At 35.6% G+C, this 16,647-nt stretch overlaps 1 protein-coding gene across 1 annotated transcript; it reads left to right on the top strand.

Moving 5' to 3' along the window:
• The first annotated feature begins 5,353 nt into the window (after positions 1-5,353).
• LOC141434002 (luciferin 4-monooxygenase-like) lies at positions 5,354-14,993 on the top strand. Its single transcript, XM_074096195.1, has 9 exons — positions 5,354-5,530; positions 7,692-7,899; positions 8,103-8,421; positions 9,991-10,153; positions 10,260-10,405; positions 10,717-10,843; positions 11,111-11,332; positions 11,846-12,016; positions 14,167-14,993. The coding sequence occupies exons 1-9, from the start codon at positions 5,426-5,428 to the stop codon at positions 14,323-14,325; spliced, it is 1,620 nt and encodes a 539-aa protein (XP_073952296.1). The 5' UTR covers positions 5,354-5,425; the 3' UTR covers positions 14,326-14,993.
• Positions 14,994-16,647: the final 1,654 nt, after the last annotated feature.

Genomic DNA, 16,647 nt, shown 5'->3' with positions numbered 1-16,647 from the left:
TTATTCGTTTTTGTGCAAAATTAATAAAGCAATTTATGAACCACCAGAAGCCAACTTTGATAAAGCGCTCGCCAACTCCACCTATTGTTTTTTTAAAAAAATCATACTAAGTATTTAACACTATTTACAAGGTTTATAATACAGTTTAAAATTTATTCACACTAGTTGAGCTTCTTATTATTTGATTGCACAACGTACGAAGTCCGCCGAATTTCCCGCGAATGAATGTCAGCAATTTTTTTTTGAGCCGCGAGTGGCGCGTCGTTGGTGACATTGGTTTCAGAAGCAAAGAGCCAAAACCAATGAGGATGAGAATTCAAATTGTTTTTTATTCGAAATACTTGCACAAGTGCTTACATTTCGGCGATATTTTTAGAAGCTTTTCTTTAGCTTGCCCTGTTTGTTTATTTATTTATTTATTGTTTGTTTGCGTGAAATCTTAAAAGCTAAATTTGACCCACTTCCAGTGGTCCGATCGACTTGAAATTTGGATACTTATGTAAATTTGGTGACAATACAATAATCTGCAGGAGGAAACTCCTCAATAGTTAATAGTACCGACTTGAAATTTGATACAGATATGTAGTTTAGACGACAATGCAAGTACAGTCAACAAAAAGTACATTCGGCAAAAAAGCTTGTATTAAAAATGAAAATATTATTATTATTTATTATCTTATTACAAGCATTATATTTATTTGCAGTTTTATGTAACTATGTTTGCTCGGGTGGAATCTTTCAACTCAAATTTGAAGTGGATATCTTGAACCGATTGAGCTGAAATTTTACACGCATGTATAAATCCGATGAAAATGCAATATTATTATAACATGGAGTTGATCTGATGATAAAGCTAGCGGGAGACCATAGGAGCTCTGTGATAAACGACACGACCGCATCGAGTTTGGACTCGTTTGTCGTCTTGACGAGTACTTTCGTAACCAGGGGCATAAAGTACAGTCAGCAAAAAATATATACTTATATTAGAAGAATTTTAAGAAAAACTTTTACAGAACTGTTTACTGTTAACTGTTGTTGCGGTCTAAAGAAATCAAAATTGACGATAAAATATTTGGTGGTCGTAAAGGACAGATGAATAAATTACAGCTTTTAAGTTACATTTACTTACAGCTTTTAAGTTAGTTTGTGTTACATTTTTTTCGAGGCAATAAAGGATATGTAAAAATATGTGTCGTTTAATACCGGTGTTTTTAACCTACATACTTATTGCCTTGATGATTATACAATGTAATTTATTTGTTCTTTATATCCTAAATTTTCAAAATAAATGTGTAGGGACTAAAACAACACAGGCCGTAAAGGACATTTTTGAGCGAATCTCCTTACGTGGAGTATACTGATCGATAGAGAAACAAAAACTGTAATAAGATGCCATAGAGAGTGCCTTTACACCCAAATGTCCTTTTACGCCCTTTGAGCCTCTAGGTATCGATATGTTGGCAGTTTCTTTTAGATTTTTACTACGGTGTGAAAACTTTCAGGGTAGAGCTCATAAACGCATATGAGTATTGTCATAGTCACTGCCATCAATGCCAATTTATGTGTCACGACCGTGAGTCGTGAGCTCGTGAGATATGGAAGCCTTTATCAGATTATAAACTTAATACGTTAACTACGTAATTATTTCTAGGTATCAGGTCCGATGCAACTAAGAGGCGGCGTTGTGTTTCTTTCGGAAATACCAAAAAGCGAAGGTGGCAAGCCCTTGCGCAGTAAATTAAAGGAAATGCTTATAGAAACATGTCTACGTAGTATACTCGTCTTGCCTTATTAAAGTTTTTTCCTAGCTTTTGTTGATTAAGATTTTGTAGTACCTAAATATAGAAGTTTGATTATCATTTTTGTTTCACTTTCATTTCAATATTCATATAATACCATTATCTTTATCTCCTGTCTATGATTACTCCGAGATCCTTTTAGGGAATAAGATCGTCTTTGTACGTCTTATTATATCTTAATTTAATGTTTTTTTTATGTACAACTAGCCGTTACCTGCGAATCCGTCCACGTAGAATTCGTTTATCGCTACCCCGCGGCAACTTTGCAATTTTCGAGGATAAAAATTATCCTATGTCCTTTTCCGGGACTCAAACTATCTGTAAACGGAATATCATCCATCTCGGTTCAGTGGTTTAGACGTGATGAAGTAACAAACAAACAAACAGGCTTACAAACTTTCGCATTTGTAATAGTACTGGGCTAAAGAGAGTTTACAATATAAGTAAGAGCTGTTTACTCCGAATTGAATAAAAAAAGATTCCCTGTACAATTTAGACAACGATACCTAACTTTTAAACACTGAAAGTTAATTGCGTTGAATCTGAAAGTTAAGCCTGAAGTCCCTCACGGTATGCAGCAGGGTATTTACTAATTTTAAAACCTATGAATTTTTAAACATCCTCGTTTCTACTGCTCCTAGACGGTAAGATCAGCTTGGTGATAGCGATTCAGATGGATCTTGCACAAGGTCAAACTACCTGAAACTTATTATATTTGTAAAACACCATGTACTTAATTGTTTATAGTGTCTCAGCAAATAACATGTTAAAGGGCGACAACACTTGTCGTTATCGTTATCTTTATATTCATCTGACCAGCTGTTCAGCTGCAAGGACGCAGAGGCGTTGAGTATCAGAGTCCCAGGGACGCCGAAAGCCATAAGGTGGGCTCGGGAGGACACCCCGTCACGATACCGGCTGCTGACCCGTGGAGTATTAACTACCACTAGCCTGTAGCTATATTACGACGTAATGTATACCCGGACAAACCTAAAACTTAAGGGCGCTAATTGTTCCGTTGAATATTCAACTGTTCCTCCTGCCCGAGACACCAGAGAGCCAAAGTTATAGGACAGGGCTGTAGAGCGTGTGCAGTCAGGATGCGGAGTGGAAGGATGGAGTCGACCCGATGTCAGTAGCTTTAGATTTTAACCTCTTAACCACCAGTCATCTAGTCGTGACAGCCAATGTAATGCCTCACACACCATGATCATCTATACATGAGCAACATTCAACTTAAAATTAATCCTTCTACAACGGAATTAAAAATCAAGTTGATTTAATGTCGCTGTTTTTTCTTTGGCGTACAGAGCACGTCACTTCGTGTTTTGTGACGGTGAAGAGTTCCGTTTTCCGCAAAAGGAAACGTAGAATCCTTATAAATGTGTATTACATAGGTACAGTGGCTTTTGCCCTGCAGTGGGACACATTATAAGCTAGTTAAAAAAAAAGCGCAGTACTTAACACCCTTTTCCTTCTATGCCACCATGAGCTTTGTATACAATGTTGTCTTAAAAAAGACAGAGGCACGCGGTCGAATACATTTTTATACACAGCAGAATGGCATGGAAGTCGTGCTCGCTCACATCCCGTCCAGCAACCGCAAACCCTAACGCTCCCACTACCCCGGTATCGAGCGTGCACCCTATGCCTTATTATAAGACTCACCCTTACTTTTGCCCGTCCTGAAAAGGACAGATACTGGGTTCGAGCTTACCCGCTTAAAATGATGTCCGACCTAAGACTAGGCTAATTAGTTTCCGTTAGTTAGTGTACTTCGTCTACAAACAATGCGTTTCTGGCTATCCCGTGGACTGCGCAGTTTTCTGGAATAAAACATGTTCTGGATTTTTAAATCTATTTAGAAAAAAATAGATTAAATTAAATTAATTAGGTTATAAAATAGATATTTTAAACAGATGTTTGCCAACATTTTTTGCATGATTAAATAACAAACATTATCCAAACAAATAAATGTTTTTTTTTTTTTAATTCATACGATTGTAATGTTGTAAAACACTTGGACGTATTAAATAGTATTTTTCGCCAATATGCTTGGAAATGTCCGCCAAACTGTCGCAAACATAGTACACGAAGTTCTTCCTTATAGATTGCCACAAATTAAAAAAAAATACTTCTCGGCCGCCCAATGAGGGCTATCGCGTATGAATTCGCCACTAGAGGCGCTAGTGTAGCGTGAGGTCTCCGAAATGTCAAATCTCATAGTTTTTGGGTGAGCTACGCGGGTTTATTTATAATTAGAATAATTTTGTGAATATTTTGCAATATCTGAAATTAATTATGGCAAATATGCGTTCCGGGACAATGAATGTCTGTGTTTTGAGACAGTTTTGTCTTTCGGAAACCTTTGTCCTCCCTTTTTTCCGAACAAAACGGGGACTATGGAACACTGTGGCATGCTCGATATTTTTATGGTACGGTTTTAAGGTGTATTAAATATGATTTTAATCTAAACTTTGTTTTCACGCCCGTAATAACAGACTTTGAAAGCCATACTTAAAAACCTCACGCAACAGTGCGCCATCTCGTGAGACAAAAAACGATAGCCCCCATTATCATGCACATTTTTTACTTTTTAAATTCACGTTTTGACTACGGTAAGTCAATCTTAACAGACTGACGTGACGATCAAATCCCTTCAATTTTTTTTCTTTTAAAATCCTAGTCTTCTTAGGGTTCCGTACCCAAATGGTGCCAAACGGGACCCAATACTAAGCCTCCTCTGTCTGTCTGTCTGTCTGTGCGTCTGTCGCAGAGCTGTATCGTATAATCGTGTAAAGTCAATTTAGCGATAATTTTCATACGTTTCGTTGGAGTCATTTTTAATATTGAGATAACAATTGGTCTCTTGTGCCATGCTAACTAAAAATACCTTAAGTGTTCATTAAATCTAGTAGGTACGTATCTTGTTTGTGTTTTATTCATAGCTTACTATTTACACTCTTGACATACGAATATAGGTACCTACCTGTCTAGTGTAAAGTTAACGACGAGTGACATGAGTGGGAGTGACAGATATTTGCTGGCATTTTTTTTTATTTAGAAATGTTTATGAAGTTTCTAGTACGTACTTTACTGCAACAGCCCTTAAGATTTATTTGTACTGTGTACCTTACCTATACGACGATACCGGATTTACGGGGACACCGGAGATACGGTACCTATGGTTATCGACAACTCATATATTTTTAGCAATGAGGGGCAACTCTAAAACTCACACAGACATTCACAAATTTACACAGACAGGCCCATCTCACTTTCGGTCACGCAGTCAAGCAAGGTCGGTTCGTCTAGTAATTTTAGGTTTATGGTCAAAATGGTGATGTAGAGCGACATCCTGCTCTGTCTCGTTTTTTTTCTGTTCTGGTGGTTCAATTTTATATTATAGATATCATTGTATTCGTGTTCGTGAACAATTAATTGTCAAATAAAAGTACTTACAGGAGTAGAAAAACAATGTTTTAGTGATGCGAGTCGTTACTATAAATACCTGGTTTCGTCATCGGTGCCTCTTTATTATCTGGTCAGCCAACTCATCAAGTCGAGCTACGCTTTGTCTTTATTTTTTTCAACTAATTAAATAGATCGGTGAACAGGCCGTGACAATGTACATATACGGCGACCAAACTTTTAAAATGCCGAATCATTTAAATTTTGGTAAATACATGTTAGATCACCTCCGTGCTGTAAAAAGTGACAACGTCTGTTTGGTAAGAATACTTTTCCTCTTCTTAAATTAGAATAGTCTTTAAAATGTAAGGCAAATGTTACAGACTATGTTCTATAGTCTGTAGAATATAATACAATAGCCCAGAATAAAATAGAATACAAATAATTTATTTCGTGTAACTCTTTTTAGGGTTCCGGAGCAAAAATGGTAAAAACGGAACCATTATAGTTTCGCTATGTCTGTCTGTCTGTCTGTCCGTCCGTCCGCGGGATTTGCTCAGGGACTATCAATGCTAGAAAGCTGTAATTTTGCACGGATATATATGTAAACTATGCCGACAAAATGGTACAATAAACAACTTAAAAAAAATTATGGTACCTCCCATAGACGTAAAGTGGGGGTGATTTTTTTTCTCATCGAACCCTATAGTTAGTTTGGGGTATCGTTGGATAGGTCTTTTTCAAACCATTAGGGGTTTGCAGACTATTTTTCGATTCATTGATTTTTTTGCGAAATATTCAACTTTTAAAGTGCAAATTTTCATTAAAATTAAAATCGGGAAAAATTTGAAAAAAATCAGGATGGTAGTAAGTATATCTCGCTTTTTTCGTGTTGAAGTGAAATGACAAATCAAAGTAAAGTTCAAATATTTGTAATTCAGTGAGTAGGCCCAACACTGTACTCAGCATTTATAAAAATAATTAATAAAAATTACTTTGTCTCACGGACTGAGCAAAATGCGATTTTGCTCACTGATTTCTCATAGCAAAACCTGCCTGTTTGAGGTGCTGAGGTGAAAACATATTTAATAAATTTAAGTGCAACTGTATTTAAGGCACAGTAATGAGAATAATTAAGGCAAGAGATCATTTACAATTCAAACTAACACACACACATTTCACATCATGAAAAGAGTGATACAATTAAAACTTAAAGAAAAGAAAAGTATCAATATTTATATAAATACAAGAGAAACTTTACATGCATTTAATTAACAAACAAAATTTATTATATTATACTTAGTATCCTCACACAAATACACACAAATAATATACAAATAATGATTCAACCGCATCATATCTGGAGGAGCCCAAACTTGGTATGTTTTGAAAATTATTTTTATTTTAATTTAAAACAAGTGAATAAAATAATCATGATGTGATATATTTTTAGAATCGGCTTAGTAAGCCCTTTCATTAGAATAATTACACATAATAGGTTTCAGAACAAAAAAACTCCTCTCCTTTTTTGTTTTTTTTTTTCGTGCTACGGGTCAAATTGATTCTTATGGCCTAAAGATCAATCGTTCCGATTTTCATGCTTTTAACACCATGTGCAGCATTTTTTGGCTTACACCGCTAGCACTTTTAGTCGTTATATACCTAGGTATGTCGGCGGCTGATCGTAAACTCCGTCAGATCAAATTCCTAGGCATATCTTGAAATGGCGCCATTTCATGAATTTGCTAAGGGACATCCGCCATGTCGTTCAAAACTCACAGTTTAACGATTTGCCTAGTGACGTTTTGGCAGATAATGAAATACCGCCATTTCAGGATTTGGCCTGTTTAGGCAGATCATAAAATTCCTAAGCATATCATGAAACGCCGCCATATTGGTTCTGGCACTTCGCTCGCTTCACTCACTCGGCTTGTGCGATGTTGTCACAATTCATACTAACCACTTCGCTCGTCGTACCTAATTTTATCTTTTTTTCGGCATATTATTATGTGCCCGGTATAGAGCTAGGATTATCGACGAATGCGTTGCTCTAATCGATTTGCCGTATTTGTTTCTCAGACACATCGTGATATGCCTGCCCAACTTTTAGGCATATCATGAAATGACGTCATTTCACAATATGCCTAGGAATTTCGTGATCTGGTGGATTTTACGATCGGCCGCCGACATATACACTCTTGAATGAATGGCCATGGTCACTCACACATGGTCACGGTGTAGGATCAGTCGCGAACCTCCATGACAACTTTCTTGAGAGAATAGTGTATCTAGTGGTTTCTTCTTGCTTTTCACATCGCAGTGGTAGAGGCTGAAGTTCGTAGTTGGCAATAGAGAGCGCTGCTGTGCTGTGAACTCATAATCCGGTCCTTTAGTCACACCAATTTATTAAATTGCGGGAACAAGCTCACATTAGTTCTTCTTAGAATTCATATAACTGCAATATTCATATTATATGTACAGGAAAATGGACTAACTTATGATAAATTGACATACAAGGAAGCGAACCAGTATGCAGTGAACCTAGCCGTAGCTCTCTTAAAGCTCGGCGTGCGGAGAGGAGATGTGGTCGCGTTTGGATCTGATAATTTTTTAAATTATATACCTACAGCATTAGCGGTGGTGTTTACGGGAGCGGCATACACTACATTCGACGATAATATCGGAAAAGGTACACTAACTGGAACATCCTTCCTTTCTTATTAAAAAAAAAATCGTACCTCAAGATCGATCATTTTTGGACGTCATTTCAGGGGTCAATTTTGTTGATTTATTGATTTGAGATAAAAGTTTTTTTCAAAAAGTGACGGACGATTTTAACATTGTCTATTAAAAACAGCATTGAATTTATTGTAATTTTAACTTTTATTACAGCTGTTCTCAAACATAAATTAAATTTGGTGAAGCCAAAGTATTTCATTTGCTCTTTGCCGTTTTGGGAATCATACAATGATCTTCTGAAGAGTTACGACTGCATTGAGACTTTTATTGCTATTGATGATATCCCAAATATCAAGCTTTCCTTGAAGACTTTAGTAGCTTCAGAAGACGTAGATGTGGACACTTTTGAACCAGTCACTGTTGAAGGGAAGACGGACACGGCACTGATATTGTACTCGTCCGGTACAACAGGCATGCCAAAAGGCGTCCAAATAACTCACTCCGGCTGCATAGTTACTAGCTTACCACATGCGTAAATATTACAAATCAGTATTTCATGCAACTATTGTTAGACCAAACTCCCAATGGTTTGATAGGCCGTATTGCCTAACGTTTCTGACGCTCGCAATCGCAATCAAATATCAATTTTTGTATGCGAAATCTATCATTTGATTGCGATCGCGAGCGTTAGAAACTTTAGGCAATACGGCCTCTGTTTGGAAACTATATCCATATACAGCTTTTTTTTTCGAATAGTTTCTGTTTACATATCAATTAAGTGAAAACGACATTCATTGCCATTTTTTTAGAATTAAAACTGAGAAATTTCACTTTCTTTAATTGATGCCATACTTTAAGTAAACATTTAACAGTTTAAGGGGCTGTTTCACCATCCATTAATTAGCGTTAACAGACGGTTAAATATGATCCCGTCTCCGTCTATTCGAACAATACAAATAGAGACGGCATCACACCTACCCGCCAGTTAACACTAATCAATGGATGGTGAAACAGCCCCTAAATGTAGTTCTCCAAGCCACTAGTATTTTATAATTTATTATAAGATAATCAAAGCTTTAGGTATAAAATTAAGTAAAATGTTTTTAATTTATGACGGCTTTTTAAAGTCCGAACTAAAGTGTTTTTCAATTTTATAACATTTTTTGTGAAAGACAGTTAAAAAGTAAGTTTCTTTCTGTGTCATAGCAATATCACTACTCAAGTTTGTTAATTTTACAATTTGACCTATAATAATGACTTCATAAGTATATAACATACTTATATTATGTTCGGAAAAAAACCTATTAGACCAATAGTGCGCAAAATAGGGGATTGCCGGCCGAGTAGTTTAAAAATACGAGACCGACAATCTCTGTTCGTGGCTTGTATAGTCCTTTTTTTTTCAAATAAATCGAAGGAAATAATAAGCATACTCAACATACATAATATATTCATAAATATTTAATGCAAATTACATTGGCACACTGTTTTAAAGTTTTACTTACTACGAGGATTACTTTTCTATACAGAATTACAGACTAAGTGTATTAGTTTTTGCTTAATCAGCAGTATACCATAGATAGTCAATAAAAGAAATAAAACCCACTGAAACATAAGACAATCTCGTTGCTGGCCATGGCCACCAATGTTATATGAAATTCCATTATTGTCCTCTAATTTAAAATTATTATAATAATAATAATAATAATCATTTATTCGCTTAAAACATTAGACATAAATTATACAAAAAAGAAATATCTGGCGGTCCTCAAACTAGGCAGAGCCTGTAAATTAGTACGAATCTTCAATACGAAACTAATACTCATAAGTGCTATATAAAGCCGTACTTCGCGTTCTAATATCACGAAGATAAGGACGTCTTTTCCTTGGATGTTTGAGAAAAAGTTAATTACCAGGTACTTTTTATTATTAATGAAGTGAGCCATTTGTCGATGTTAACGGAAACCAAGAAGAACACGGTGCATACTACTGCATTCATGTTCGTGAGTCTTTAACTGTCGAATAAAAGCACAGGAGCAGAAAAAATATTTTATGGAAGATCACAGCGTACTCTGCCACAGTTAATTTATGTTGTATTTAGTTTCAGCAAATTGCCATCTCTGAGAACAGCATTTATGGCGAGTACACTAGGAGTTAATTATTATACATTTAAGACGTTTAAATTTCTATTATTGGGAAGAAAAGTTGTATACTCGTCAAATCGTTCGGCGAAGATTGTTTTACAGATTTTACGAGATTGTGAGGTTAGTCGAATACAAGAGATATTAAAAAAATATATAATATTTCTTAATTATATATGTAATTTTTTGATATTGAAAACTACCTGATCAAATACCCATTTAATTTTAGGTGGACGTCATCTTTTCTGGCCAAGTATATATCCGTATACTTCTCCTCAACAGCCTTTCAACTGACAATTACTTCGATTCCGTGAAGATGATTTACTGCCGCTCCTTCCCAATTAGAATCGAGACTATCAACTATTTCAAAAAAACGTAACCAAATTTCTACTTTATATTAAATCATTTCACCATGTACCCATACAATTAAATACGTTATTAATTAAAGCTAAGTTATTCTAAGCCTATATTTACAAATATCATTCATTAGTAAGATGGGACGGCGCTAATGTGTCCACTATCCACTTTACACTAATTAATACTGGAATGGATGAATTGTGCTGAACAGACAGGATTTTGATGATTAAGGCTCCTCGCAAGGCAACCGCTTAAATATGACTGCACTTTGAACTTGACTACTCGTGAAATCGTGTAGTACCCTGATTTAATTTACACGGTTGTTACAGACTTCCAAAAGTTGAAAGCGTGATTCAAGGCTACGGGCTGTGTGAATGCGGAGAGCCCATGTCCGAATTATGGGGAGAATATAAACCTGGAAGTGTGGGCTTAGCTTCACCGGGCATAATTGCAAAAGTAAGTCACTGAACAAAATCAATGTTTCCCTCCATTGTGTAATCCTTGATAAATAGTATTTTGTGTCTTAAGAGCGATAAACAAATTAATTACGAACAAAGAATCCTGAAGTCACTGAACGAGGGCTTTGTAAGTCAAGCCCATCAGAAAATTGCCGACAGAAACTATTTGTTGCTTTACTTTACGTTTGACTAAAATCACAATATTTTGATGCCTTCGGTTAAACTTGTCTTTATCCTTAATGTAATTCTTTTTTAATCTTTTAAGGTCGTGGATATCAAAACGCGAGCAATTTTAGGTCCAAATCAACCCGGAGAAATTTGCATAAAAGGTCCTTCTATTATGAAAGGTTATATAGACATTGAGAGGACCAACTATTTAGATGAGGAAGGGTTTTATTTAACTGGAGATTTGGGCTATTACGACGAAGAGAAATATTTTTACCTCATCGATAGACTAACAGACGTCATTAATTATAGAGGAGTAAAGGTATGTTATATTACATGAGAGGCCGCGAAATAGGGGATAGCCGGCCGAGTAGTTATAGAGATATGATACCGACTGTTCGCGGCCGAGACTTGTATAGTGCTTTTCTCAAACAAATCCAAGATTCCCGTCAAAATACACTTTTTCAACTATTTTTTTTTGTAAGCTGTTCTGGTTAATGTTTTTGCCACCACATCATGAGATGATTTTATTTATTAAAAAATGACGGTACGTCATTAATTGGTTATTTAAATAAATTATTAACAATAAATTTCAATCCTTGTTTATTATAATTGAATTGTATATTATAATAGAACCCCATTTCAATTTAATCGGATCTTTAAGTTGGAAGCAAACTGGGTGGCTGTCGGACAAGCGAGTAATCCCATAAAGGTTACCTTACCTATTTTATATTATTTTTCAAGTAGATAGGTCACACTTAAAATCAGCCAAACGTTCTGGAGTAACTTTTGCACATATAAATTAAAACTTTATTAATTTACTCCTAAATTCAAGATATCACCAGTTCAAGTAGAAAATATCCTACTGGAACACCCGGCTGTACTAGATGTTGGAGTAATAGGAAGACCGGTGCCGGTCGTCGAAGAGGTTCCTATGGCTTTTGTTGTGAAAAAACCAGGAGCTGATGTGTCAGAAGATGAATTGAAAAAATTTGTGTCTGACCAGGTAAACACATATATCTTACTATGCCATTCCAGGTTTGCTAGGAAGAGTTTACTTTTGTAAGCATAGAACAGCGTTTAAGATATGAACCGATAAATTAAGATATATTTAAATAGAATTAATGTTCCAAAGTTCCAAATGACTCGAGCTTCATAGCAATTTTTCAAAAGACTCGCCTGGATTCTTGACGCCTAGAGGACTTAAAGCCTATTAAGCCTTTTACTCCCCAAGCCCTATTCTATTCAAGAGCTTATTCTCTCGGAGCTAATATAATTATTAAGGGTATGATTTTATTGATCACCTAATAAATGCTTTTTCGGCGACCTAATAAATAATATTTGCTTCTAAAATAGTATCTGTCACCTAAATTGAATCACCAAATAATATTAACCCTTTAACCGCCATTGTCTGAGTTATAAGACAAAAAATATCCAGCTCATTTCGCCGCAGTCTTATAATTAAGACAAAATGTCGTATAGTTTGGGTGTTGACGAAATAAATAAATTTGAATATGAATTTGAATTTAGGTGGCCATACGGGCACGTACGAATGAAAACGTATTGGCGGTTAAAAGGTTAAAACGGTTACCTAAATATTATTTAAAAATTACTCGGAAATAATATTAATCATCAAATAATTATATTGGGTTCCAAAATAATAGATGTGTCACTGAAACTGAATCACCAAACGATATAGAAATGGCTTCCTAAAAATTAATTAAGTATAATCACTGGAAAATAAAATTGATCATCAAATAATTGAACTGAAATTTGACGATAATGATATACAATGAATGATATAATAATAATAATATCTTATCCCAAATTACACCAATTGACTCAGTCCCAAACTAAGCAAAGTTTGTTCTATGGGTGCTAAACAACGGGTAGACATAGGTACATACATTATATACTTACATACAAACATCCAAGACTCAAGTACTCGTACCTACTACAAACATTTATATTAATCATACTAGTATTAGCAAAAATGTTCGGTTCTGGCACTTCGCCGGCCACTGCCGCGACACGCTCGCTACGCTCGCTCGGCTTGCGCACTGAGGGTCGCAGTTCTACCTAACACTCCTCCTCGCTTCGCTCGTCGTCGTACCTAATCACACCTGCCTTAGTAAAATAGGTAGAAGCATCGAATTAAGGAACTGATCTATTTATTAGGTGACAGATCTATTATTTTGGTGATCAAATTTTGATGATCAAACTATAATTTAGGATACAGGTTTACATTAATCTGATTACTCATACTTAGAGACAGATTTGATTAATTCGATGACCAATATATTTCTTAGGGATAGATATAATAATTAGGGTATCGCAGTTTAGTCACAAATATAAATTTAAGTGACAGAAAACATAGTTCCCAAAAAAAAACTATACTTATAAACTAGGCTTGTCTCCTAAGCTTGGCTGTTTATGAGATATCACTACTTTTTATGAGCAATATATTTCAATTGAGACTTGGCTTGGCACGATTTTACAGCATGTTTTTGTTGGAATAAAATACATAAAATATATAAAAGTCGCCTACATAATTATGTATTAAGCCAGACGTCCAACTATTCACATACCAAATTTCTGGCAGTCGAATTGAAATTACGGGATTTATCTACATATCTCGTGGGAATTCCCAAAAAATATCGTGGTTTTTATTAACTTTGCATAAAAACAAGTGTGTGTTTTTCATGGTTCTAAACGTATCAGTTGAGATTTTGGGATTTATCCCTATTCCGTGGGAATTTTGAGATAAAAGTGGACTATGTGTCCGTAGAAGTAGACTATGAGGACGTCCAGTTAAATATATAACAAATTTCTGGCAGCAGGCGAATTGAACATTATTAGAAAGGCTTCAGTCCATAAGATGGCTATAACCTTTCGTAAAGGCCTACATATATTTCAAGACTTCAACGTTCTTAAAAGGTCGCGCTCTTCGAAGCATATTTTATCAGCCCAGCTCAAAAAAAAGACCTTCTTAGTACTAAAGTTCGGGTTAAAAAAACCTCGATTTGTCTGAAATCTAATAACAAATACGTATACCTACAATCACAGAGGAATTGCTTCAGCAACTACATTCATTAGAACCTGATACTATTATCACAGCTCTTAATATTAATGTTTTTATTGTCAATACTATTCCAGGTCACAGCATATATGGAACTTCAAGGTGGCATCATGTTTATCGCGAAAATACCAAGAAACTCTAGAGGCAAAACCCTGCGCCGCAAACTAAAAGAAATATTAAATGAGAATTTACATTTAATGTCCCCTGTACCCGATTTTTCTGAATTGCGTTGTTAAAGAGCGTGCAAACAAAAAGTTGGCCATTCAGTGGTTTTGAGGTTTTCAAATGTCTTATTTCATTTCTAAATGCTCACATTTTTTCAGGAAAAACTAATGTAACGTATGAATAAACTCTTAGTCTGATGCATAACTGTAATTTCAATTTATTTACATCAGCAATTTTTTTTTTACTTTACTATTTCGTTGGTGAGGTTTTACAAAATACACGTCAGAGCTGATTTTCATGCGAAATAATGCCATTATAACCCATCACTGACGATGTAACTTTAATATTTTATAATAGAAGATACCTATAGTCTTTTAATACAAAGAGACATCATATGTATCAAAATATTAGTTATTATTTTTGAAATACCATTCTACATTATGTCTAAATCGGTCTACTTAATCATATTTTTTCTCATTTATTAGAATGTATTTGCCAATAAAACAATTTATTATAAATCAACAGGTAATGTTTAGTCCGTCATATTTTTTAACCCATAAATTTATTACACTACACAATTTTTATTTTAAAATGATATAAAAGCCTGCTGCGCGATTTACGAAAAAAAGCACCTACGAGTTATATGTGTATGAATATCATTTACAGCACCCAAAAGTAAACCTCAAGCCAAACTTATGTGTCATAAAAATTGTTCAATGTAATAAATTGATGAGTTTGACCTAAACTTTTTTTTCTACTTTGTATTTATTTTTATCTACCCTTTTTCGTCCTCTCGAAAACTTAGTTGCAACAATAAACTCCAAAAAACAGCTCGTTCATTAACCAACTTCGCCGAACGACCGCTAAAGAATTGACTGCGCAGTAAGAGCTTTGCTAATAGGTCGCATTACCCCGGGACCGCTAACTAGTTACTACGAAAATGCTTCCGGATCAGTCCCTGCGGCTTCAGGGAACACTCTACCGGGTCAGATTTAATGCTACACATGTATCATAATCTGTCCTTACTGTGAGATGAAAGAGGGACATGGATATTTACTTTTATCGCAATGGGGTTTGTTTTTTTATGGTTAAATGAGGTTGTCGTGCGTTTGTGCAACCCCCTCCTCCCAGCCTCCATACGTCCCACTGCGGGACACAGGACTCCTCGCGGTATGAAAGGCACAAATATTTCATAAGCAGATCACACCAAGTAGATATATAAAGTTTGAAAGTCAAATTATAATAGGTAAGCTATATACGTACGGTCTTATTGTCACCGTCATTATCCACGTTTTGTCTATGTGTAGCGAAGTGTGAAAAATATATGTTAATTCAACTTTTATTACTTACGTCCTCAAATTGGCCTACTGGCATAAAGCGAGAAATATCAAATTTTATGGCCAAGAATTAACATACAAGGCGAGGGAATCCAGTATGACGAGGAGGAAACTTTTAATATATTTTTATGAAAGGCCTTTTTCGCGCGAACCCTGAATGATTAATGGCCGACACTTCAGCGGCCCAGCTAATTCCGAGAATATACATTTTTCATAATTAAAACCTTAATTTTCTTATTTTATTAAGAAAAAAGGATTGCCTAATCTATCCACTCTCCGAGAAATAATGAAAGATATACAGGGTCTCCGTTAGCTATCTACTGGCAGAAGACGACCAGGACGGCCTCTGACCACGTGGAGGCGATCAGTTGAAAGGAAGGCTGGCTCAATAGGTCTCGGCTGGGAACAGCCGGAAGAAGCCGCGCAAGATCGAGCCAAATGGAAAACTCTTCTACGAGCCCTATGTCTCCAGTGAGGGATCACAGGAACACATAATCCTCATCATTATGCTAGGTTGTGCCGGGATAGCTTTACTTATTTTAACTCGCAATTTAACTCTGACATTGTTCAAATGAATCTATGATGTTGATTGTTAATTTTCATTTTGAATATTGCTATAATAAAATACGCGGTGAAATTACTGGCACTCGAGGTATCCCATCTTAGGCCTCTAGGTTAGCAACGCATCTGCAATAAATACCCCTGGTGTTGCAGATGTTTATGGGCGGTGGTGATCTCTTACCATCAGGAGACCTACTTGCTCGTTTGCCATCCAGTCGAATAAAAAAATAATAATAATAATAATTTGCAATGACTTATTCTAATTTGTGTGTTTTATCTAATGAAGCCGTTACCCCCGACTCCGTCCGCGTACAATTCAGTTTTCACTATCCCGCGGGAACTATGTAATTTTCCGGGGTAAAAAATATCCTATGTCCTTCCCCGGGACGCAAACTGTCTGTATACTGAATTTCATATAAATCAGTTCAGCGGCTTAGACGTGATGAAGTAGCAAACAAACAGACTTAAAAACTTTCGCATTTATAATATTAATAA

This window comes from Choristoneura fumiferana, chromosome 13, assembly GCF_025370935.1.
Source record: "Choristoneura fumiferana chromosome 13, NRCan_CFum_1, whole genome shotgun sequence".
In the NCBI taxonomy this organism is placed as follows: domain Eukaryota; kingdom Metazoa; phylum Arthropoda; class Insecta; order Lepidoptera; family Tortricidae; genus Choristoneura; species Choristoneura fumiferana.
The sequence above is the reverse complement of the archived record's forward strand: the minus strand, read 5'-3'. Positions and strand labels throughout refer to the sequence as shown.

Coding starts and splice junctions, on each gene's coding strand:
- LOC141434002 (XM_074096195.1), top strand. CDS start 5,426: ATGTACATATACGGCGACCAAACTTTTAAAATGCCGAATCATTTAAAT. Junction 10,154..10,259: donor AGATTTTACGAGATTGTGAG/GTTAGTCGAATA, acceptor ATTTAATTTTAG/GTGGACGTCATCTTTTCTGG. Junction 10,844..11,110: donor CACCGGGCATAATTGCAAAA/GTAAGTCACTGA, acceptor TAATCTTTTAAG/GTCGTGGATATCAAAACGCG.